Genomic DNA, 25,824 nt, shown 5'->3' with positions numbered 1-25,824 from the left:
TTGTGATATTATCGTACACCTTTGTAGTAGTTGGGACTTGAATCCTGCTCAATCTCTCCTCAGAAGAAAATCTCTCCAGAATCAACTTAGTGGCCCCTAACTTGGTGAATCTTTTCTGGACTGCCTCTAATGCTAACTTTATCTTTCATTAGATAAGGGAACCAAAACAGTTCGGTGTATTCTTGGTGTGATCTGACTAGTGCCTTGGATCATTTTTACTGCACTTGCTTTGAAATAAAGGCTAACAGTCTACTGGTCTTCCCCACTATCCACTCAACTTGGATCTCAACTTCTTGAGATTCATATACAAGGACTGCAAGTCCCTATGTGCTGTAGGTTTCTGAAGTCTTTCCCCATTTAAGCAATGTTCAGCTCTTCCATTCTTTCTGACAAGAGTACATTACCTCGCACTACCTTACATTATATTCCATCTGTCAATATCTTGCACACATACTTAACTAGTCTGTATCCCTCTGCAATACTCCTTATATCATTCTCATTGCTTGTCTTCCCACCTGTTTTTGTATCATTCACGAACCTGGTGGCAGTACATTCACTTCCTCCATCCAAGTTATTAAATATGTAAGTAATTGCAGCTGCAGTTCTATTGTTTGTGCCATAGAATCATAGAGTCATATAACACAGAGCCAGACTGTGCTAGTCCTCGCCAACCATGTTCCGAAATTAAGCTCGTCCCACCTGCACTTAGCCCATATCTCTCCAAACTTTCCTTTTCATAAACTTATCCAAATATATTTTAAAAGTTGTAACTGTATCTATGCATACGATTTTCTCTGGCAGTTCATTCCACACATGAACCACTCCTATGTTGCCCCTCATGTTCTTTTTAAATCTTTCTCCTCTCACCTTAAAAATATGTGCCTAGCTTTGAACTCTCTCACCTTAGGGAAAAGGCACTTGTCATTCACCTTATCTATGCCCTTCATGATTTTATAAACAGAGATAAATTCATCCCTCAATCTCCTATGCTCCAGTGAAAAAAGGTCCCAGCCTATCCAGCCCATTTTTTATAACTCAAACCTTCCATTCCTGGCACCCTCCTGGTAAATCTTTTCTGAACCCTCTCCAGCTTAACAATAAGCTTCCTGTAACAAGGTGACCACAACTGGACACAGTACTGCAAAAGTAGCCTCACCAATGTCCTATACAACCATAACCACACAATTAGTTACAGGTTACTGCACTGAAAGCGCCTCCTTTTTTTCTCAACTCTGACATATCTTATTAGCCAATTCTCTATCCATTCTACCATACTAATCCCAACACCATGCGCACTTGTCTTATTTAGAAACCTTACATGCAGTACTTTATCGATTGCCTATTGGAAACCCAACTATTTTACATCTAACAGTTCTCCTTTATCTATCCTACTTGTTCCTTCCTCAAAGAACTCTAATATATTTTTTAGGCATGATTTCCCTTCATCGAGCCATGCTGACTTTTCTTGATTTATGTTATTTATTTTTAAAAGTGATGACATCCTTTATAACATTTTCCCAGTGATGTCCGAGGGATTCGAAGATCAAGTGATACCATGAAAGCATAAGATGTGATGAAGAATCTTCCAGCATAGCAAGTGATAATGGCCGAGGACTCTGTGCAAGCGAGGGTGGTGGAAGTGCAGATAGTCATTGATTTCAAAACATAATTTGGAGCACTGAAGGGAAATAAATATGTTGAGCTATGTGGACAAAACAAGGGGATTGGCACTGATTGTATTTCTCTAGAGAGTGGCACTGATTTCTGAGCCAAATGGTCTCCTTCCTTATGATCATGATGTCACTGTTTTTTATTACCATGCTGTTCAGGATCAGAGGAAGCAGTTTATCTCTGACAAACTTTCCCTCACTTGTAAGTCTATTTAAGTTAAGCAACTCAGTGCTAGACTGACCCTATGCTATGAAAAAGCATATTTTGATCACTGTCGATGTTGAGTTATCTAACTTTAAACAGTAAAGAGGCTATGCTGTACAATTATTCTGAATTTCTGGGCTGGAGAGGAGAGAAAGTTGTCAGGACCCCCATGTGTTTGTGCTCAGTCTGATTGACGTTGGTAATACAGCTTTTTGGATGAAATGGGGGGAAAGGGAACACAGGAATAAGAATAAATCATTCAATCCCATGAGTCACTCTTCAGGTCAGAGTCTGTAACTCTGAACATGCATTTTTCGCAAGAATCAATCAACTTCAATCACCAAGTTTCAATGGATCAAGTCCTTTCGGAGAAAAGAGTTCAAATTTTCACTAGTCTTCTTTTGAAGAATTACTTCGCCTTTAACAATTGAGCTTGAAATGCTATGATCCCTTATTCTGGGCTCCTCAGTCAGCAGAAACCATTTCTCTCAATCATCTCCGTTCAACTCTGTGTGATCTGTTTAAACAGCTCGGTTATATCAACTAGTACAACTCTAACCTGTTGCTCCATTCAAGATAACAGGAGAGAAACAGGGAAAAGCTGAAGGGTTTGCCAACTCCCTGGACCATGCCAACATTAGACAATGAAATGATTGTGTTGAGTCAATTTTCAAATGGGAGAAGATAGTATGTCCTCACACAAAATTGTGAAATAATTACAGATTATTGCTGTTTCCAAGAATTGTTGCTCTGTTCTTGGGTAGCTACCAATGTAGAGGAGGAGGTTGAAATGGAGTGGTGGGTGTCTATGAGACAGTTGACATAAGACCGTGCAGGCAAATGAAAGTGCCTGAGGCAACTTGATCTGAGCGTCTACTTCAATATAAGATGAGGGGTGTGTCTCTGTGTGTGTGGTTTTTTTTGTTGGGGGGGATGGTGAGGAGGAGGCTGGGGAATGAAGAATGTACAGCAGCATGAAGCTTTCTGTTATCAGGCCATCATGACTGACTAAAGCTCAAGCACAGATGCTGCAATTCAATGGGTTGTTCAGAAAAAAGATTTTTAATTGCAGTCTGTCTGACTGTGCCTGAACCGAATTGAGAACAGACTGTCTTGACTGTGACTCATTGTCTACACAATCTCTCCCGAGCAGTGTCAGGATAGGTCCTGCCATAAAAAATCAATATCAAAGATGCAGCTCAAACGCAAAGAGAAAGGAATAATGAAGTTTTGTTTGGGAGTAAAGGCCTGTATTATATGTCTGGCTAAACGCTGTCCTTCTGAAACAGGAGTTTGCAACAGTGGGGAACCCAGCTGTGATCAAACTGGTAGATTCCTGATATTGTGAATTACCTCTTTGCAATATTAAGTCGGAGAAAATAATAGCATTGTGGTATCACAACTGTGGCACTGTAATCTAGAGGGCCAAGCTAATGTGCTAAGGACATGTCTTCAAATGGCAGCTAGTGGAATTTAAATTTCAGTTAATTTGTCCCAAAAAAATCTAGAAGAGAAGCTATTTTCAGTAGTAGTGAAATCCTCACTGATTGTCATAAAAAATCTCAGCACCCAGGTCCTTTAGAGAAAAAAGTTTGCCAGCCTTCCTTCCTGACTCCAGCTCCGAAGTAATGTGCTGGCACTTAACTGACCACAAATTTAAAGATGGGCATCAAACACTTGCTGGCAATGCCCACATCCTATAAAAGATTAAATCAAAAAATAGTTAACTCCAAAATTAAGGAGAATATTGATTATGGAGCAAAGTAAGTTGATTTGAAAATGATCAGAAGGTAGTGATTTCACCAAAGAATAAAGACAATGTCTTTAAAGATAAAAACAGGAACAGGACAATGTAAAATTGACATCTGAACCGTGAGTGATATTGCAGTCACTGCCTTGTTGCTAGTTTTACTTATTTGTGTGTGACTTTTTTTGTCCCTTGTTAACGAATTGGATACTTTACATTTCAAACAATTCCAGTGTCTGCATCAAATTCTACCTTAGGTTTGAAACAGAAGAGTCAACTGCAGATTAGGACCTGTCCTGATATATTGACTTGGATTTATAAGGAACAATCTCATTTTGCTGATGTCACAAAGCTTGGAAATATTATGAACTTGTGAGAAGGATCGTGATAATATTTAAGAGAACTTGACTAGCTGGTGGAATGATTTAACAAGTGGCAGATGAAATATAATTCTGAGAAGTGTGAAGGAGCACATTTCTGGGGTCAGACTGAGGGGAGGTAATATATAACAAAGGATACAATTGCAAGGGAAGTTCAGGTCGTAGGAATCAGGGTAGATATATACAAATCATTGAAGGAGGTAAGTTAGGATAAGATAGGAGTAATAAAGCATTTGAATCCTGGACTTTATAAACAGAAACATGGAGCACAAAAACCGTAATAAGATGATGAACTTGTGTAAAATATTGGTTCAGTCGAAAATGAGGGCATTGTGTCCAGTTCTGGGGACCACACTTAAAGAAGGATGTGAAGCCAGTGGAGAGGGTCCAAAGAAGTTTCATAACAATGTTTCCAGGAATAAAGACCATCACTCATATGGATATATTGGAGAAGCTAGAGTTCTCCTTTGAGTTGAGATGGTCTAGAGGAGATTTGGTAAAGGTGTTGAAAATCAGGAGGGGTCCAGAAAGAATAGACAGGGAGAAATTATTTCTTTTGGTGAGTCAAGATGGAGAAGAGTCTGATTTAAGGTGATTAGCAGCAGAAACAGAAGTGACATGAGGAAAAGGTTTTTAACACTGAGTGGGTCAGATCTGGAATACCCTGCTCAAGAGTGTGGTGAGACAGATTTGATAGATGCCTTCAAATGAGAACTTGGCAATTATCTGAAAATATTCACAGAGCAATGGGGGAAGAGGGTCAGGTGTGAGACTCAGTAACTTGCTCTTGCAGAGTTCATTCATGAACATGACAGGCAAAATGGCATCTTCCTGTGCTTTCACCAGGCTCTGCTTCCTTCGTCTGTCCCAACAGCTACATGCACTGACTGAATAAGGAGGAGACAGACTGAAGTGCAGAGTGGCATACTAGCTTGGTGTGCTACTAATCTCAGCAAGTAGTTATCTTTTGCTTCTATCTGCGGCTTCTCATTGTGTTAGCCTGACTCACTTCACTGCTGTTGTTATACTTTATTGGCACTGGGTTCGTGGAGGAGGCCAAGGGATGTCCAGCTTGGTGTATTTAACAGACGCCAAGGAGTTACGTTGGCCTGGAACTCACTCTCATGAGTTAATGTGAGCTTTTATTCTCCTCACTGACCCCATGTTGGTAGTTCTCATAGAGTTAAAATCACGTTTAGGAACAGATCCTTTGGTACAGAACTTCCCTCTTCCATGATCCGAATTTCCACATTGTTGCACCATGGACGATTACTTGTGGGCATTGCATTTTCTTTCAAATTATGACAGCATGACAAATCCTCTACAAAATATGTCTAAACACCAACAGTAAAGCATAAAAGGTGGCAAAGAAAATAGCTGCAGCATAATCTTCTTTGATAATATATTAGACTGAGCGCTGACTCAATGAGTTACTGGGGATCAGATGATATTGTCCACTCAGTTCATGATCATCGTTTGACCTCAGATTAGTTTTCTATCTAAAAGACATCAGTGCTGTCTTTGTTCAGGGCTTACATTTGCTTGTGGTTGATAGTTATTTTTCTTTGTGTTATATTAGTTTTGCCTCACTGAATAGAGCTTTATGACTGTATCCCCCAACTTAGGGAGTTTATGATGTAGACCATCACAGATGGGATTTTATGATGCAGTACCACACAGAGATTGTGCTGGATGGTTTCTTGTTTCCAGATGGAGGATTACAGGATGTGACCAGATTATGGACACTCACGTAGAGAAAAATGACAGACTTTTCCGTGTAGATTTGCAATTCAGATAAAGACAGTTACCCCATAAATAAAATAATAAATCCACAGTGTAAACCGAATAGACAATGGGGATGAGGGGAACTTTGTATCATGTATCACAACATGAGGAAGCTTGAGTTTATGCATGCCACAAAGATGTAACCTTGGGAGTCACATATAAATTCCACAATCCTAGTAGGGAAGTGCAGGCTGTGTATTTAAACCTACCATTTTGTTTCCTACCTCTTGATCTGTTTAACTCATATATGATGTACCCTGCTGAGAATGTAGCATTGTCGAACTGTAATGTATAAAATTTCTTTTTATGTACCTACTGATTTGCTTGAATCTCAAATTGCTTCATTGCTCAAGTGTTCGGGTTCGTTAAAAAAAGCATTAAAGAGCATAAACTTTAAAACTGCTAAGTCAATCAGGTAAGGAATTAAACACGCACAGGACTGATCTCCCTGGGTATCAAGTACTGGACTCCTAAAGCTCAGGAGCTGCTGGTAGTTAACTAGGTAAAAACAAGGACTGCAGATGCTGGAAACCAGAGTCTAGATTAGGGTGGTGCTGGAAAAGCACAGCAGGTCAGGCAGCATCCGAGGAGCAGGAAAATCAAAGTTTTGGGCAAAAGCCCTTCATCACGAATAGAGGCAGGGTGCTTGCAGAGTAGAGAGATAAATGAGAGGGGTGTGTGAGTAGGGAGAAGGTAGCATAGAGTACAATAGGTGAATGGGAATTGAGATGGAGGTGGTAGGTCAGAGAGGCAGTGGGGGGGAGGTAGCAAAGAGTACAATGGGTGAATGGGGGTCGGGATGAAGGTGATAGGTCAGTGAGGAGGATGGAGTGGATAGGTGGAAAGGAAGTAAGGCAGGTAGGACAGGTCATGAGGGCGGTGCTGAGCTGGAAGGCTGGAGTTGGGGTGAGGTGGGGGAAGGGGAAATGAGGAAACTGGTGAAATCCACATTGACGCCATGGGGTTGAAGTGTTCTGAGGCGGAAGATGAGCCATTCTTCCTCCAGGCGTCGGGTGGTGAGAGAGCTGCGGTGGAGGAGGCCCAGGATCTCCATGTCCTTAGCAGAGTGGGAGAGGGCAGTTGAAATGTTGGGCCGCTGGGCAGTTGGGTTGATTGGTGCGGGTGTCCTGGAGATGTTCCCTAAAGCACTCTGCTAGGAGGCGCCCAGTCTCCCTAATGTAGAGGAGACCGCATCGGGAGCAACGGATACAATAAATGATATTGGTGGATGTGCAGGTGAAAGTTTGATGGATATGGAAGGCTCCGGCAAACGACATCCCTCCAAGACTTCTGAGAGATGTTTTTTAAGTGGTACGTTACGAGCCAGGGTGTGGAATTTTGTGCTCTCTGCTGTGGCGAGTTTGACGTTGATGGAGGAGGAAGGGCATTCAGTCAGGCTGATCAATCAAGACCTGACCGCCTTCCCTCTACCACCCCAACGAATTCTGATTTAATGCCAACATCTCCAACTGCTGATGCTCCCCCTTTTCTGGGTGGAGGGCCCACCATATTGGGAGATCAGCAAGCAAACTCTGGCTGGGTTGCTTGAGGGCTCCTTGGTGGGGGGGCAAGATGGATTCTAAGGTAATCAATGCCTGGTTGATGGACCCAGCATTGTGAAGAGTGCCCAATAAGAACCACTCCCTGTGCCTTTGCTGCCCATCAGTGTGGCTTCCCTCCCATGTCGCTGCTAACCTGTGATCAAGCAATGATACTTGACCTCCCGTGGGTATCAGAACCGCTAGCAGCCAGTGCCTCACAGGGGTACTGTTGTTCAATGGAGTTTCCAACTTCGGAGTAAATGCCGATTTAGAGAATGCTGTATGTTTAGACGGGCATGAAACAAGCCATCAACATTTAAACTGTGTCACTGTATTGTGGCAATCTAGATATGCCACTATCTGTGTTCATTGAAATTATAAACCTGGCAATGTGTATAGTGAGGCTCAGTTTCGATGGCACCATATGTGTTCAAATAAACGGCGTTACCATGAGAACTCCTGTAGGTCCAGTGCTTGCTGACATTGTCTGTGAAAATCACATGACCTCTTGTCATTTGCATAATTTGGATACATTAATTATACATTTGTTGTCTTTGAATCTGCAGGTGAATATAAGGACTTCCTTACTTTGCACAGTGTTACATGCTCCATTCTGCACTTACATTCACTTTTGAGATGGAGTAGTTCAACTTGTAGCCAATCCTTACCATGCTTGTTGAGAAATTTATGAATGGGTTTTTCTGTGACTGTCTGTTGAACTATAAGCCTGCATTCACCAATCAGTCTACACATTGGGGTGTGTATTATTCCATATGCTTTGAGAATGGTGTTAACAGCAAGCTGATAAAGAGCCCTTTAGCCATATACCCAGCTTGCGAGCCTGATGCAGAAGTAGTGCTCACCAAAACCATCCTGATCAGTTAATTGTTTACAATTGGAAAGATGTTGTTAAACTAGAAAGGGAACAGAAAATATCTACAAGAAGGTTGCTGGGGCTGGAGGGTTTGAGTTATGAGGAAAGGCTGGATAGGCCAGGACTTTTTTTTCTCTCTGGAGTGTCAGAGGATGAGGTTTATAAAATCATGAAGGCCTTGAACAAGTTGAATAGTGAATGTCTTTTCCCCTGGGTAGGGGAGTCCTAAAGGGCATAGATTTAAGCTAAGAGGGGAAAGATTTAAAAGGGACCTGAGAGGCAACTTCTTTACACAGGGAGCGGTGCATATGTGGAATTAACTGCCAGAGGAAATGATGGATGAAGGTACTGTTACAACATTCAAAAGGCATTTGGAGAGGTACATGGTTAGGAAATATTTAGAAGTTTATGGGGCAAACGCAGTCAAATGGGAATAGTTCAGTTTGGGAAACCTGGTCAGCATAGATGAGTTAGACCAAAGGGTCTGTTTCCATGCTGTATCACTGTACGATTCTGACTTGTTTCTCACACACTTACCAGTGGGCCAAAGACCACCATTTTTGGTCTTGAATGCTTAGTTTACCTCAATTTACCCTGGAAAGGCAATGTTTCCTCCTATTGTTGCCTGGAATGAGGTCAGTTCACTTAGTATAACCCATTGATGTCTGGCTCAGTCCTACAATTAAGCTCACTTACATCCACTGAGTTATCTGTGCTTGTGTTATTATTATAAGAAAATTAAGAAAACTTTATTAATACTAACATTGGCCAACTTCTAGTAAGGCTGGATCAATAAAGCATGGAGCTGACCAGGCACAGCAGGTCAGGCAGCATCGGAGGAACAGGAAAGTGGAATCCTTCATCGGGACTAGTAAGGCTAGTATTGCTTGGCTAACTTGAGAAAATGGTGGTGTGCCTCCTCCTTGAATCACTATCAGTGGGTTTTAGTGTTAAGGTAGTGGTCAGTTAAATATTGAACAGTGTTATTGTGAAATTAAAATCAGACAGAGGCCAGACCAGGTAAGGATGGATCAGGTAAGCCGGATTCCTGCTCAAGACGACGCAACTAAACCATTTGGCCTCACATGATAATCTGACAACTCCTTTTTTTAAAAGTTCTTTCGTGGGATGTGAGCTGAGTCAACATTTATTGTCTACTCCTAATTGTCCAGAGGGCAGTTAAGAGTCAACCCCATTGCTGTGGGTCTGGAGTCACATTTGTATAAGACCATGTAAGGATGGCTGTTTCCTTCCCTAAAAGACATCAGTGAACCAGATGGGTTTTTCTGACAATGGATTCATTATCATCATTAGACTCTTAATTCCAGACTATTATTGAATCAAATTCCACCATCTGCTGTGGCAGGATTCAAACCTCGGTCCCCAGAATGTTACCTAGGTTTCTGGATTAACAGTCCAGTGATAATACCACAATACAGTTGACTCCCCTACTTGTCACTTATCTTTTACTCTATGAAGCGTTAATATTACAGAATCTTGCTGAACGTGTACAGGGCATCAGTGAGACCAGAAGAGTACTGTATACGATTTTGGACTATGCTTAAAGAGGGGGAGACGTGCCCTTGTTTGTCAAGGACAGTATAACGGTGGCTGAGAGAACTTTTGATGAGGACTCGTCTGCTGAGGTAAGAAACAGGAGAGGAGAGGTTACACTGCTTGGAGTTTTTAACAGGCCTCTGCAGAGTTTAGAGGGCATGAAGGAAACAGCTTGACTTATTTTGTCACAGCATCAACATTTATATCAATCTCTAGTTTTTAACCTGAAAAAAACTTTCATATTTCAAGAACAATGTAAGTAGACACTGTAACCCTATATATATATAAACAGGATGTGTTATATAACAGGTGACAAGTGCACTCTCCTGACATGAGGGAGAAGACAGCACTGCTGCAGTACTGTCAGAGCAATTATCCAGTTTCTTGCTTCATCACGAGAAATAAAATCTGCAGATGATTCAGTAGAAGAAAGCTGGCTGAAAAATTGCTCTGAAAGAGCATTTGAGATTTTAACAAAAGGATAAGACACTGAATGACCCTGGGCTGCAGTTGTGTTGCTAAATTTAAAACGCAGTGAAGTACCTTCCCCAGTACATTTGTATCTGAGAAGTGAACTGTTCAGATTTTGAATAAATGATAGTCGTTGTCATGCATTGGAGTATAACTGTTTTTTTGTATTGTATTGTATTGAAGTGTGTCTTTCAAGTTTTCACGATGCTAGGACAAGTAGGTTCAGTTTGTTGTTTCCACATAAACTATGTGTTCAATCTGTGGGGACTTGTATGATTTCAGAGTCTTGGAATAAATGAATATGGCAGAATGATTGTCTAAGTCTAATCAATCTGACCTCCAAGCAATGAACAGATCTTGGAATAAAGCTGCATATGCGCAAATATTTTATTTTCTTCTAGCAAAATGTTCCTTGTTAAATTGTCTTTTTCACCGATAGGGGAAGATCACTGTGAATTGAGAAGTGATTAAGGTGTTAGATTGATATTGTTGCAAGGTTAGATGATGATACAAAGATAGAGAGGAGAGCAAGTTATGAAGAGGATACAAAGAACCTGCAGAGAGCCAAAGGTAGATTAAGTGTGTGGTGGTTTATGCATAATGTGGGAAAATGTGGTGCTGTCCACCTTAGTTGGAAGAGAAGAAGAGTATTTTAAATAGAGAGAATCTGCAGACTAATGTGGATCAGCGTGCCATTGTACATTAATCACTGAAGGTTAGCATGCATATAATACATAATTTGGGAGGTAAATAGAATATTAATCATAAAATAGAAGGAGTATTAAATAGTATTAATATTAGGAATATTGCATTCAATTCTGTTCTTCTTCCTATCGGAAAGATGTTGTGAAACTTGAAAGGGTTCAGAAAAGATTTACAAGCACGTTGCTAGAGTTGGAGAATTTGAGCTACAGGGAGAGGCTGAACAGGTTGGGGCTGTTTTCCCTGGACCATCGCAGGCTGAGGGGTAACCTTATAGGGGTTTATAAAATCATGAGGGGCATGGATGGGGTAAATAGGCAAAGTCTTTTCCCTGGGGTTGGGCAGTCCAGAATTAGAGGGCACAGGTTTACGGTGAGAGGGGAAATATATAAAAGAGACCTACGGGGCAACTTTTTCACGCAGTGGGTGGTACGTGTATGGAATGAGCTGCCAGAGGAAGTGGTGGCGGCTGGTACAATTGCAACATTTAAGAGGCATTTGGATGAGTATATGAATAGGAAGGGTTTGAAGGGATACAGGTGGGTCTAGATTGGGTTGGGATAGCTGATCAGCATGGATGGGTTGGACCGAAGTGTCTGTTTCCATGCTGTACATCTCTTTGACTCTATGACTCTACAGAATCATGCTGAAAGTGTACAGGGCATCAGTGAGACCAGAAGGGTACTTTATACAATTTTGGACTATTTGCTTAAAAAGGAACATATTTCCATTGGAGGCAGCCCAGAGAAGATTAATTTGGCTGATTCCTTGGATGAATGCCTTGTCTTCTAAGGAAAGCTTGAGTTGTTTGAGCCTGTTATCATTGGAGTTGAGAAGAATGATCTTATTGAAGCAAAAGATTCTGAGACGGCCTGACAGAGTAAATGTTACTTCTCACAGAGAAATCCAGAGTTAGGGGACACATTTAACATGAAAATGAGAAAAGAATTTGTTCCTATTGAGGTAGTTGTTGGAATTCTTTTTCTTGGAGGGTAGTGGAGGCTGGGTCAAGGCTGAATGAGATAGTTCGTTTTATCTTAAAGGTGTAAAGGGTATGGCATGCAGGCTATAGGAAAGTGGGATTAATGCTGCAATCACATTAGCCATCATTTTATTAAATGTTGGAGCAAGCTGTATTGACTGATTGATCTGCCTCTGTTTTTGTGTTTTTGCTTTATTCATTGTGAGATTTGGGTCATGCTGGCTAGGCCAGCGTTTATTGCTTATCCCTAAATGCGCTTGTGAAGGTAGTGGTGAAGTGCTGTAGTCGTTGCGATGTAGAAAGACCCACAAGTACTGATAGGATGGGGTTTCCAGGATTTTGACCCAGTGACATTAAAGGAACAGCAATATAGGATGATGTGTAGCATGGAGGGGAATTTGCCGGTAGTGGTGTTCCCGTATTTCTGTTGTGCTCGTCCTTCTAGATGATAGAGATCATAGTTTGGAAGACAGTGTTAGAGGAGGAGTCTTGGTGAGTTACTGCAGTGCATTTGGAGCGGCACGGTGGCTGAGTAGTTAGCACTGCTGCCTCACAGCGCCAGGCACCTGAGTTCAATTCCAGCCTCGGGCGACTGTCTGTGTGGAGTTTGCACATTCTCCCTGTGTCTGCGCGGGTTTCCTCCAGGAGCTCCAGTTTCCTCCCACAGTCTAAAGATGTGCAGGTCAGGTGAATTGGCCATGCTAAATTGCCCCTAGTGTTAGGTACATTAGTCAGAGGGAAATGGGTCTGGGTGGGCTACTCTTCGGAGGGTCAGTGTGGGTTTGTTCGGCCGAAGGGCCTGTTTCCACACTAGGGAATCTAACCTAATCTTGTAGATGGTACACACTGTTATCACTGTGCTTTGTTGGTGAAGGGAATGAATGTTGAAGGTGGTGGATGGAGTATCAGTCTGCTTTTTCCTGAATGATGTCAGGAGTCATGAGTGTTGTCAGAGCTGCTCTCATATAAAGAAGTGGGCAATATTTCATCACAGTCCTGAGTTTTGCCTTGTAGAGAGTGGACAAGCATTAGGGAGACAGATGGTAGGATATTCACCACAGAATTCCTATCCTGTGAGCTGCTGAAAGATTTATATATTTCTGGCATGTCCAGTTCAGTCTCTGGTTGATGGTAACTCCCAGGAGGTTGCTAGTGAGAGATTCAATGTCATTAAATGTCAAAGGGCGATGTTTAGATTCTTCCTTGTTTGAGTTGACCATAGCCTGGCACTTGTGTTATATGAATGTTAATTGCCACTTATCATTCCAGGTTGTTCAGGTCTTTGTGTAAATAGATATGGACTCCTTCAGTATATGAGACATTGAATGGTGAAAAACATTGTACGATCATTGGCAAACATATCTCCTTCTGACCTTGCAGGTCAGGTCAGGGAAGGTCATTGAAGCATTTGAAGATGGTTGGGCCAAGGACAGTACCTTGAATAACTCCTGCAGAGATCCTTTGAACTCTGAGTATTGACCAACAACGACCATAACCAGCTTCCTTTCTGCTAAATATGGCTCCAGTCATCAGATTCCCTGACTCCTATTGACTCCAGCCCTGCTATGGTTCTATGCTTCGTGTGCAGGACACACCTGTGCAATTTTCCACATTGTTGGGTTGATGTCAGTGTTGTACCTGTACTGAAACAGCTTGACTTAGGGAGCAGCAAGTTCTGGGGCGCACATCTTCAGTACTATTGCTGGAATGTTGTCAGGGTCCATAGGCTTTGAAGTATGCAGTTTCTCCAACATTGAAGTCCCCCAGCAGAGTACATTCTGGGACCTTGGCGCCTTCAGTGTTTCTTCCAAATACTGTTCAACATGGAGGAGTACTGATTCAGGAGAGCAGCGGGTTGTATAAGGTACACTGTAATGAGCAGGAGATTTCCTTGCCCACATTCACCCTGATGTCATGAGTTTTCACAGGGTCCAAAGCTGATGTTGAGGACTCCCATGTGACTGTATAGCACTGTTCTGCCATCTCTGTTGTTATTCCTGGAATGAGATCTTGATCAAAGCAAGGCACTTGACTTTTAGATTCACTCTCTCTGCTGGGTCAGTAACTTCCAGAACATATTGAGCTTGCTGTTCCGATCTTTTTGATTCAACTATAATTTGTTCATATCTGTGCCCCAATATCACCGCCTGCTGATAAGTAAGCTTCACACACCCATTCTGATTCACCGAGCTCTTCAACATTGCAGCCTTGAATTTTGATGCTTGTCTTTTGTATGGTATCGATTTTCTTACAGCTCTGAAATTTTTCTCCATCTCTGTCACACTTCTGATAGCATATTTCATATAATGTCTTTTAGTGGCTGCAACAAACTCAAGTGAAAGTACTTAGAGCATAGGCCAAGGTCTCTCAGGTATGAGAAATCAGCTACTGTGCCAGTTCTCCAACTTCTACAGATCCAAATGAACAATGGCTTTTCAGCCAGGCCACCTCTACAGGGTGGTATGTGGTTAGCCTTTAACCCAAGCATACCAGTCCTCTGCTAGTCCTGTCTGATGGGCTGACTCTGCCAAGAAACTGCTTCCAAAGCACCTAAACTGGGCAATGCTGCCTGTGTCAAGCAGGGTTCTACCCCCTTGTGTTGGTTCCAATTAGTATTAAAAAGTTGGGATAGCTACCTGCCACATGTAGGTGACTGACCCTGCTTCCCACCAACTGCATTCTCTATAAAAATGGCCTATGTTACAATGTACAGCTGAGTGAAATCTTCAGATGGCTGTCACTGTTAGAATATACAAATGCTGCATGGCAGTGCTATCTACCAGACTCTGTAACATTTGCCAGAACCTATTCGCATTCCTACTGTAGATGTGTCAGTACCAATCCTCCTTACTGATATTAATTGTGTTGCTCATGTTATGCGGGAAGGTTGCTACTTGCGATAGCTTAGGCTGAATGTAGGCCTGGTCTTAGTTAAATAGCAAAGGTTGGTTTGACAATATCTAGTAGTTAATTATATTGTATCTAAGTAAATGAAGAGCATTCAATCCTTTATATTTTGATGAAAGGCGCCAATCTTATATTAGTTAACTCTTTCAAATACTAACTACTGTATACAATAGCATGGGAACCAGCTGTATGTGGGGAATTGGCGCACTGGCCAGCAGGACTACTCTTAGCCCTGGCCACCTCTGGTCTCAGCTCCTGTATTAGGACTCCTGAAATCTATCCTCTTGTCTATGGAGCAACTTCATGGAAATAGTGTTTCAGTTACTGCTTTAGGTATATCGTTGGATGTGGGAGGAGGCTTGAAATAACTAATTATTCATGCAAAACAAGGAAGTGTCTGCATTTCAAATAAACTGTGATCATTATCTTTTAAATGGAGCGCAGCCCTTGATTTACCTTTCATCATCAAGCTTTATACGTTGGAAATATCCTACAGAGCATATTATTGAAGTGTATACTTAGCCCAGTTATTTAGCCCTGGAATTGTTCAGTGCAACAGACAAAACAAAATGGATATCTGATTTGTTATATCCCTGTATTTGTTGTTTTCTAGAATTTGTACTTTGATCCCTTGCTTGTCTGTAACATTGGAAACAGTTTGTAGACTGGACAAGAATACACAATAACCCGGAGATGTTTTGAGTGATTTTGAGCGTGCTTAATGTTTATTTTAGTTACACAATGGAGTATGTCAGTGTCTTCCACCTCCTGCATTATAGGAAAGGAAAAAACAGCCTTCATCCCCCTTTCGACCCACAACTCTTTCACCTTCTGTTTCCCAGACCATCTGCCTCCCTTCAGCCTTTGTCCAAACAAATGGGAGCCTTGCATTGTCTCACACTGAAAGGAGAAGCATCCCAGATTTCACACTGATTTATAAAAAAACAAACCAGAAAGTAAATGTAATGGCTGAGAGCTGCTAGGAAGTGCTAATGAGAAGCTGGCCACGTCTTTGTGACTATCAGCTTGCATATATGATATTCAGTCCACTCCAGAAAAATAATAGTTGTACTTGATAAAGGTGTAAATGCAAACTTTCTCCCCGTTCAGTTTAATGAAAGAGGTAAATATTAGTTGCATGTACCTATCCTATTAAAAGCAATCTGTCAAGAGGTAAAGCCCCATAAATGTCCACTTCTTTGCACTTTGTGTCTATCGGTTAATGTCAGAAGTAGTCTGCAAAGGAACACGTAGAAAAGATAAAGTCACCACAGCCCAACTGGACCATAGGACTGATCTCTTATTTGAGAGACACAAACCGCTAGTGGTGGGTTAACCTAAGGGTCACCTCTCCTCAAGCAAGGGGGAGAGATTGTGAAGGAAAGTCCTTCGTGGTTGCCTTAGCTGATGCGGGAATTGAACTCATGCTGTTGACATCACACTGCATTGCAAACCAGCTGTTCAACTAACACGTCCAGGTAAAATGAATGGACAAAAATATTGATATATGGAGCACAGTGCAGGATAATGTGAACTTGTCCATTTTGGCAGGAAGATAATATTAACAGAATATATTAGTTAAACGTCTGGTGATTGCCGAGCTATAAGATACAGATGGATGTCGGTGTCCTGGTACATGAGTCAAAAAAAAGTTAGTATTCAGGTATTGTAAGTGATTAGGTAAGCAACTAGAATGTTGTTATTTATCGCAAGGGGAATGGACTACAAAAGTAGGAGTGTTTTGCTATGGTTGTAGTGTGTTTGAGAGCTTACATCTGAAGTATTCAGTCTTTTTATTTGAGTAAACTTATAGATGCATTAGAAGCAGTTCAGGCAAGGTTCAGTCAACTGATAGGAGGGACAAAGGAGGTATCTTGTGAGGAAGGGCTGAATGGCCTGAGGCTGTATCCACTGGAGTTGAGGAAAATGAAAGATGATCTTACTGTAACATACAGAGGCTGAGGAAACTTGACAAGATTGGATGCTGAAAGAATATATTTCCCTTGTGCGTGAGACTGGAACTTGGGGACACAGAAGAAAAATAAATGGTCATCTATTTAGTCAGTAGATTTCGTTTTTCTAACCAGGCACTGAATATTTGGAACTTTCTTCACTAGCAGTGCTGGAGGCAAGGCCACGTAATATGTTCAAAGTAGAGGTGGTTAGTTCCTTGAGTAAGAAGGTTTTTATAGGAGGCAATGGGAAGTGGTATTATCACTGGGTTACTAATTCAGAAACTCAGGTAATGTTCTAGGGACCAGGATTCAAATCCTGCCACGGCAGATGGTGGAATTTGAATTCAATAATTATGGGCGGCACGGTGGCTCAGTGGTTAACACTGCTGCCTCACAGCGCCAGGGACCCGGGTTTGATTCCTGCCTCCGGCGACTGTCTGTGTGGAGTTTGCACATTCTCCCTGTGTCTGCGTGCATTTCCTGCGGGTGCTCCAGTTTCTCCCACAATCTAACGATGTGCAGATCAGGTGAACTGGCCATGCTAAATTGCCCATAGTGTTTGGTGCATTAGTTAGGGGTAAATATAGGGTCGGGGAATTGGTCTGGGTGGGTTACTCTTTGGAGGATCAGTGTGGACTTGTTGGGCCGAAGGGCCTGTTTCCACACTGTAGGGAAACTAATCATATCAGATGGAACGTCAATTTGAGGCCACAATCCTATAGAACGGCAGAGCAAGCTGAAGGAAAAGAATGGCCTACTCTTCCTATTTCATATATTTGGATGTCCATTTCTCTTTAAAAGTATGTGATCCTCCTCAGAGAAGAAGTGCCAACCTTCCTCAATGCTCTACATTGACCATGTTTAAGAAGTTTATTGTAACCAGAGGGTTGGACGATAGGGTGAACTATTGGAAGAGTTTGCAGGATGATTAGCAGATTATAATGTGAATACTTCTTTCATGGCATGAACATCTTCATATCAACCTTACGGTGGTTAGCTTTATACAGTGAGAGAGACATGTATGGGTGCTACAGCTTATGTTTTTGAAGGGAGATGGGTGTGGCAAGGTGTATTGAATGCAGCTGTATAGTAAGAAAGACCTATATCTCTCATATCCCATTGGAACCTCATTCGAATTCAAGGCTCGAGCTTTGATTTTCAGTCCATTTAGATTGGAGGCTAGAATCTTCAATTTACATTACAAATCTTGCAGCAAGCCTTGCTCAGAAATCAAGTGTCCGAGGACAGATTCCCCATCCAGTAAAATCTGATGGCTAATCATAAGTTGGTGGCTTTCACACATGGCAGCCACATTGAGTAGGCCATGGCTGCTGCCTGGAGGACAGTTCACACTCAAGTGACAATTCAGTGCTTTTTGGGGACAAAGGTCACTGAATGAGAGAGGCTGAGCAAGAGAAAAAGGTGGCTGCTGGGAGCTCTATGTCCACTCCCTTGATCAGGCCCAAAGTATTGTAGCTTGAGGGATCTTGCCCTGCAGCCAGCCGGCCTAGTATTACCAGCCTGTGAGCTGACTGGTCTTTAGTGTCACTGGAGGGGGGGAGGGGGGAGTGTAAAAGTGCAGCCCAGTTAGGAATAGGCCTTTAATTGACCTAGTTAGGGGTAATTTAGTCAGGGGTAGATATAGGATAATAAGGGAAGGGGAATGTATCTGGGTGGGTTACTCTTTGGAAGGGCATAGAATCATAGAGGTGTACAGCATGGAAACAAACCCTTCGGTCCAACCCGTCCATGCCGACCTGCCAGCACCCGGCCCATATCCATCCAAACCCTTCCTATTCATATAGCCATCCAAATGCCTCTTAAATGTTGCAATTGTATCAGCCTCCACCACTTCATCTGGCAGCTCATTCCATATCCGTAACACCCTCTGCGTAAAAAAGTTACCCCGTAGGTCTCTTTTATATCTTTCCCCTCTCACCCTAAAGCTATGCCGTCTAGTTCTGGACTCCCCGACCCCAGGGAAAAGACTTTGCCTATTTACCCTATCCATGCCCCTCATAATTTTGTAAACCTCTATAAGGTCACCCCTCAGCCTCCAACGCTCCAGAGAAAACAGCCCCAGCCTGTTCAGCCTCTCTCTATAACTCAAATCCTCCAACCCTGGCAACATTAAAAATCACACAACAGCAGGTTATAGTCTAACAGGTTTAATTGGAAGCACATTAGCTTTCAGAGTGCTGCTCCTTCATCAGGTGGTTGTGGAACCACCTGATGAACCACAACCACCTGATGAAGGAGCGTTGCTCCGAAAGCTAGTGTGCTTCCAATTAAACCTGTTAGACTATAACCTGGTGTTGTGTGATTTTTAACTTAGTACAGCCCAGTCCAGCATCGGCATCTCCAAATCATGAGGTAACCCTCTATCTCACGGGCGGCACGGTGGCACAGTGGTTAGCACTGCTGCCTCACAGCGCCAGGGACCTGGGTTCAATTCCCGCCTCAGGCGACTGACTGTGTGGAGTTTGCACGTTCTCCCCGTGTCTGCGTGGGTTTCCTCCGGGTGCTCCGGTTTCCTCCCACAGTCACAAAGATGTGTGGGTCAGGTGAATTGGCCATGCTAAATTGCCCGTAGTGTTAGGTAAGGGGTATATGTAGGGGTATGGGTGGGTTGCGCTTCGGCGGGTCGGTGTGGACTTGTTGGGCCGAAGGGCCTGTTTCCACACTGTAAGTAATCTAATCTAATCTAATCTCACCTAAAAGATAACGTGTCTGACAATGCACTACTGCACTAAAATGTCAGCCTAGGTTATTTGCTCAGGCTTTTGAAGTGCAAGTTGAAACTAATGTTTCAGAAGCAAGATTGCAGTTGTTGATAACTTGTGATAGGACTTCTTAAAGTATTTCCACTTAACCTGTGTGTGGTATGAGGATATTCACTAAGTCATTCTAGTAGATATAAGACTGTAATTAAAACTCCTAATTCTGTTCAATTTAGCTCAGACTTTATGGTCTAACAATCTCAGAGCCTGAATCACAAGTTGTGGGTAAAAATTGTCATCTTGTCCATCACACATTGCATCCCTTCCATTTAATGTGCCTGGAGAGAAAATCACTGATTTGATGTCTACAATTTGGTGAACTGTGTACCAGGGCAAGACAACAAAAAAGAACTGCAACTTTTGCCCACATACTGTTGTTTGAAAGGTATGAATAATTGGAAAGCCAACTTATGACTAATCAGTGCAAAAAGCATCTTCCTGTCCTGTTTGTTGCTGGTAGTCTAGTTTATAGTGGGAAAGATGCAGCACAGATTCACAACTTGTTTTTAAGCTACAGTTTTGAAGAGGAACTTGAGAGGTTCAGTGTATTTTCTCCAACTGGAGCTGAGAGGGTTATGTAGTGTGACCTGAAAGAGGTGTTCGAGATGAACAAAATACCATGAAGTGGTAATTACACATGATGCTGCTTAAATAAAAACATGCATTTATATTTTTAAGATGAGAGAAGACAGATTTTAAAAAGACATGAAGGGCAGCTTTTTTTACACAGTGTGGTTTGTGTGAATAATAAATATTTGGAGAGCTATGGGCCAAGTATAAATAGGTGGGGCTAGTTTAGTTCAGGGTTAGCGTTGGCATGGACTGGTTGGACCAAAGCGTATATTTCCATGCTGTATGACTTGAGATAGAACTTTTCCTGACCCCCAGACACCTTGGAACACTGTAAAGTCAATGGGGTACTTTAGAAGTGTCAACATTTGTTATAATGTAGGAATCAAGAGCTAGTGCAATTGGATCAGGATGTCTATATGAAGAAATGCACTTTAGGGGCTGAATGACCTGATTCATTGTGTTAAGTTAAGTTATTCAATGTTTAGCAGCAGCTGCTGTGGTCTTGTCACAGAGGAACTAGAATATCCTGAATTGGTGTTCTCTTTACTTGTGGATTGAAGTACTGGCACCATTGCTTCAACAGTAGGCCAAGCTCCTGTCGCTGATAGCACTGTAAAATAGCCTAAGTTGCTCATTTCTTTTGCAGTGTAGAATTCTCAATATTCAACAAGGTTTGAGAGTCAGCATTCTGTGCCAGTTATAGGGAGTTCAGAATAATCAAAATCAATAATTTAAAAAATCGTTCAACTGATGGCCAAAGCCAAGAAAAATGTTGCTTTTATTTAAAATTCCTTGGCTAAAATGGAGGACAGCACCAAGTATGAAAAGAAGTAGTCGTTTGGGTTTGAAAAAACTGAGAGGAAAGAGGAAAAAATATCTACCTTTAGATTGTATTCACTACAGTATGGAAACAAGCCATTTGGCCCAACAAATCCACACCGAGCCTCCAAAGAATAACCTCCCAGGCCCAATCCCTCATCCTATATTTACCCCTGACTCATGCACCTAACAGAATGGGTAATTTAGCATGGCCAATTCACCTGACCTGGGAGGAAACGGGAGTACCTGGAGGAAACCCGTGCACACACAGGGAGAATGTACAAACTCCACGATGTGGGAATCGAACCCAGGTCCCTGGCACTGTGAGGGAGCAGTGCCAACTACGAAGCCAGCGTGCCACATTGTTGTGCAGTTGAAACTGTGAAGGAGGAAACAAGATAGGTAGACAAATTAGGAGACAAGAAAGAATGAATAGGAAGTTCATCGAACCAGTGATTGTTGCAGTGATAAAATTTGTAATCTGTGGGAGAGAATAGATCAAGGACAGAAATGAGAGAATACCACTGCTTCGTGCAACAAGATTTTTCATGTGTGGAATTTAATGTGAAAGAAGAGTTTTCTGGTAACATGATGCTTCCACCACTGAGTGTGGGTTGAGTCGAAAGGAAGAGAAGATCAAAAATCTTTACAAAGGTTAAGTTAGACAGATTGTTGCAACATGCAAGAGAATCTCAGGTTGTGGGGGACAGTCAGCAAAGTGCAGTTTGGACACAAGTGTTTAACAGGATTAACTTAAACATTAACTTGGCATTTTCCAAGTGAGGTAATTTTGTGAAGATTTACCATTTTTAAATACAGTGTTATCTTTGCCACATTTTAACACAATATATCTAGGTCCTCCCTTCTTTTGATTTTTTTTCATGAGATCAACCTCGTATAGAGATGTAAACACTCACACTCGCATACTCTTGCACTGTTGCACATTCGCAGTCTCACGCACGCTCCCACTCCCTCTTCTCCAGGAGCAAGTGGAACTTGAACCCAGTCTTCCTAGCTCAGAGATACAGACACTACCACTATGCCACAAGAAAGAAAGAACGAACACACACACACACTCACACTCACACTCACACTCACACTCACACTCACACTCACACTCACACTCACACTCACACTCTCTCTCTCTCTCTCTCTCTCACTCTCTTACTTGATGCATTATTTCTACTCACCCTTCAGAGATTATACACCTGTAGAGCAGCTGAGATATGAACCCAGGCCACCCAATCCAAGAGCCCTCTGTTCATCTTTTAAATTTTTATTGACCTATTTTTCTCCCATCCTTTACAATTTTCATGAAATTATATAATCCCTATTGTATCGAAGTAGGCTAATTGGGCCCTTCAAGTCTACACCGACCCTACAGACCCATCCTCCTGTAACTCAGCATTTCCTATGGCTAATCCACGTGGCCTGCACATCCCTGGACACTACAAGGCAATTTAGCATGGCCAATTCACCTAACCTGCACATCTTTTGTACTGTGGGAGGAAACCGGAGCACCCGGAGGAAACCCACACAGACATGGGGAGAATGTGCAAACTCCGCACAGACAGTGATCCACAGGTGAAATTGAACCTAGGTTCCTGGTGTTGCCTCTAACCACTGAGAGCTAACCACATTGTAGACCCCTATCATTCTGAGCTTGAAAGGAGCTATCTGAGTCTGCATAACCTGACTAGTGACCAAAAAAGATGAAGGAAACCCAAGCTTATTTTGAGCCAGTTTATTATTCACAGCCTGATTTGGCCATCACAATTGTTGTGGCTGACGAGATGGAGAGGGAAGCTGCTAGACTCCTATAGTCTACAAGAATCTTCAGTTGAACGTCAGATATTGGATGCAAATTTTTGATGTCACTTGTCTTCACTATTCTTCCGTGAAGCCAAAGAATACTGAGGGCACACAAAACCTGCTGAGATCTAGAAATTTTGTTGCTTGATGCTTTTCACAGACATTATTCTGAACAATAGAATTTTAAGAACCAGAAAGTGAAGAGCACAAAATAAAAATTAATCAGCAAGAAAGAAAGTAAATAGAAAGAAGACAAGGAAAAGCAGAACAGAGAAAGAAGAACAACAAAAAAAGGAAATATGGAAGACTGGGATTAAACAAAGAATCAGTCAGAAGGCCAAGGTGCTAAATATTGGAATATATGATGATACATGTAATTTTAGAAGTCTGAATTGGATTTGTTTGTAAATATAGATCAAAGGGAATAAAGCTAATTCTTAATGGACTAATTCCATTTTCTTTGGACTAATTATCATTGTAAATGGCCTTCCAAGCAGGCCAGTGGTCTGAGGTTCACAAAATATTGTTTAAAGTGCCTTGGTTAGTGAGTGCAGTGCATCAGGTAGAGACCCTCCAAATCATACACCATCCTGATTTGGAATCTTATCATCATTCCTTCATTGGCAAGATTCTGGAAACCCCTCTCTAGCAGCACCATGGGTGTACCTACACCTCATGGAACACAGTGGTTTAAGAAGCCAGCTTCTCTAAGACAATAAGTGACAGATGATAATTATTTCCAGTTTTCAGGAACATTCCAGGAACAAAACAAAAGTTGAAAAATCTACTTGGAAGCAAATAGGAAAAAATCACTCTGGGTATTGGGGAATTGCAAGACAAATACACTGTGCTCAAGAATGGACCTTGATGTTAATGGTGGTGCAGAACTGAGCTGTACGCAGTACTGTACTTGCTGCTTCAAGACCCCATTGGGGGCAACTGACCTCAAGTCTCTGGGCTAAAGGAAAGGTGAATGAGATAAAGTTCCCCTCCTTTGAATGGCATGGGGTTAGTCTTCATTCTTGTGATGTCCCCTGTATTTATGGAGCCTGCTATCTAGGGTCACTCAGGAACACGCAAAGTAGGAGGGGAAGTAGGCCATTTTGGTCCTTCGAGCTTACTCTGTCAATCAGCAAGGTCTGAGCTAATCAGTGTTGCATTCATATCTACCCCAATAACCTTTCCATTCCTAACCTAATAAGAATCTATCTATATTTGCCTTAAAAATATACCCTGCCTCTACCACCACCTGAGGCAGCGTTCCAAAGATGCACACAGCTCCAAAGGAACAGTTTGTCCTCCACTCTGTTCTGAAGAGCTACTGCTAATTTTAAAACAGTATTCCCCATTTCAGGACTCCTTTCCCTATCTACCTTGCCAAGGATTTTAAATGCTTCAGTCAAGTCATCCCCTCACTCTTCTAATCTGCAGCGAATTCAAGTCCTCATAAGGCAACTCACTCATTCCAGATATCAAACAAGTAAACCTCTACCACCTCCATCATACTTACATCCTTTTATAAATAGGTGATCAAGGCTGTGCACAGTATTCAAGGTCTCACCTTGACTCCTTACTATTCTGTTCAAATTCTCATGTAATAAAGGACAGGATCCATTAGATTTTCTGCAGAATGGCAATGGGCAGGATTTGGCACTGCAGGGAATCCCAGGAATCTGACCTTAGCAAGAAAAGGGGATAAATGCGATGATAAATAAAGGCACCGAAAGTCAAACAGCCTCAGTGATGAAGTCTGATCCCAAAAGGCAAGGCCTGCAATAACAGGAGTGATAAAGGACCTTCATTCTGCATATGAAAGATCAACAATGTTGGAAGTATTGCCCTCATTTCAATAGGAAAAATAAATTATTTTAATACTGGAGGACTTTTCTTTCTTATAACTGTGTCCCTCTAGTCTTTAATAATGTGAGGAAGGGTCACTTGACCCGAAACATTAACTCCAATTTCTCTCCACAGATACTGCCAGACCTGCTGAGCTTTTCCAGCTATTTCTGTTTTTGGTTTTGATAAGGTGACTCCTGGGAGAAATCTCAGAGAAAGGTGTGTGAATGTTTCACAGGTATCAATAACCCGACCTTGGAACAGGTGGTATAGGGCGGTACCTAGTAGTATTATCATTGGATTGTTAATCCAGAGATTCAGGTAATGTTCTGGGGACCTGGGTTTGAATGCCACCACTACAGATGGTGCCATTTGATTTCAAGAACAAAAAAACAACTGGAGTTAAGAGTCTAATGATGACCATGAAATCCAAGTGTTGTAAAAAGCCATCTGGTTCACTAATGTCCTTCAGGGAAGGAAACTGCCATCCTTACCTGGTCTGGCCAACATATGACTCCAGACCCACAGCAATGTGGTCTCTTAACTGCCCTCTGAGCAAGGAGGCATAGGCAATCAATTCTGGCCTCGCAACAACACCTTCATCCCATGAATGAATAATAAAATAAATCAGGTTTGATCCTGTGTGTGTGTGTTGACAGAAACGTTGTAGCATTGCTTTGATGGTCTGATGTAATACCTATCTGTTTTCCAGGCCTCACTGTCTGTTTTCTTCTCATCTAGGTGCCAAGAATCAACCATGGGTCCAGTTCCAGAGAAAGAACGTTGGGCTTCCAAGGAACACATCCTATAATGATTTGTCTGCTTTCCTAACAACAGCCAACACTGAAATGGAAGTGGAAGGATTCCCCTATCTCTTGGGGTTTGAAGCCAGTGCAACAGGTACTTGAATGTTCTCTCTGCAATGAACATTGACTTGCTGACAAACGGGAGGAGCTGAAAGATTACAGAAACTTTACAGATGTGTGATTTGTAAACCATTACTTGCAACATCTGCTACAACCAGCAAGGATTTGTTGCAACGATTTCTGCAGTACTTAACCCTCAAGTGTTTGTTTTTAATAATTTGCCACACTTGCTTTCAACGCTACATTGTTTGTTTACAATTTCAGGTTTAATTTCTTTCTTTCTATTCTCTGCCACCTCTGACCTTCTGAGGCCATTCACCATTCCCTGATGGAGGATGGGTGAATGACCTACATCAATT

At 42.0% G+C, this 25,824-nt stretch overlaps 1 protein-coding gene across 1 annotated transcript in view; it reads left to right on the top strand.

The window, feature by feature from the left end:
* The window catches only part of fam171a2a (family with sequence similarity 171 member A2a), a 317,548-nt gene that overhangs the window by 185,280 nt on the left and 106,444 nt on the right, over positions 1–25,824 (top strand). Inside the window, exon 4 of the mRNA XM_060848694.1 lies at positions 25,341–25,499. Within this exon, the coding sequence (XP_060704677.1) occupies positions 25,341–25,499 (159 nt within the window). The remainder of the gene's footprint in view (positions 1–25,340; positions 25,500–25,824) is intronic.

This window comes from Hemiscyllium ocellatum, chromosome 32 (assembly GCF_020745735.1).
Source record: "Hemiscyllium ocellatum isolate sHemOce1 chromosome 32, sHemOce1.pat.X.cur, whole genome shotgun sequence".
NCBI lineage: Eukaryota > Metazoa > Chordata > Chondrichthyes > Orectolobiformes > Hemiscylliidae > Hemiscyllium > Hemiscyllium ocellatum.
Note: the sequence above shows the minus strand (reverse complement) of the source record. Positions and strands in the feature narration are given on the sequence as shown.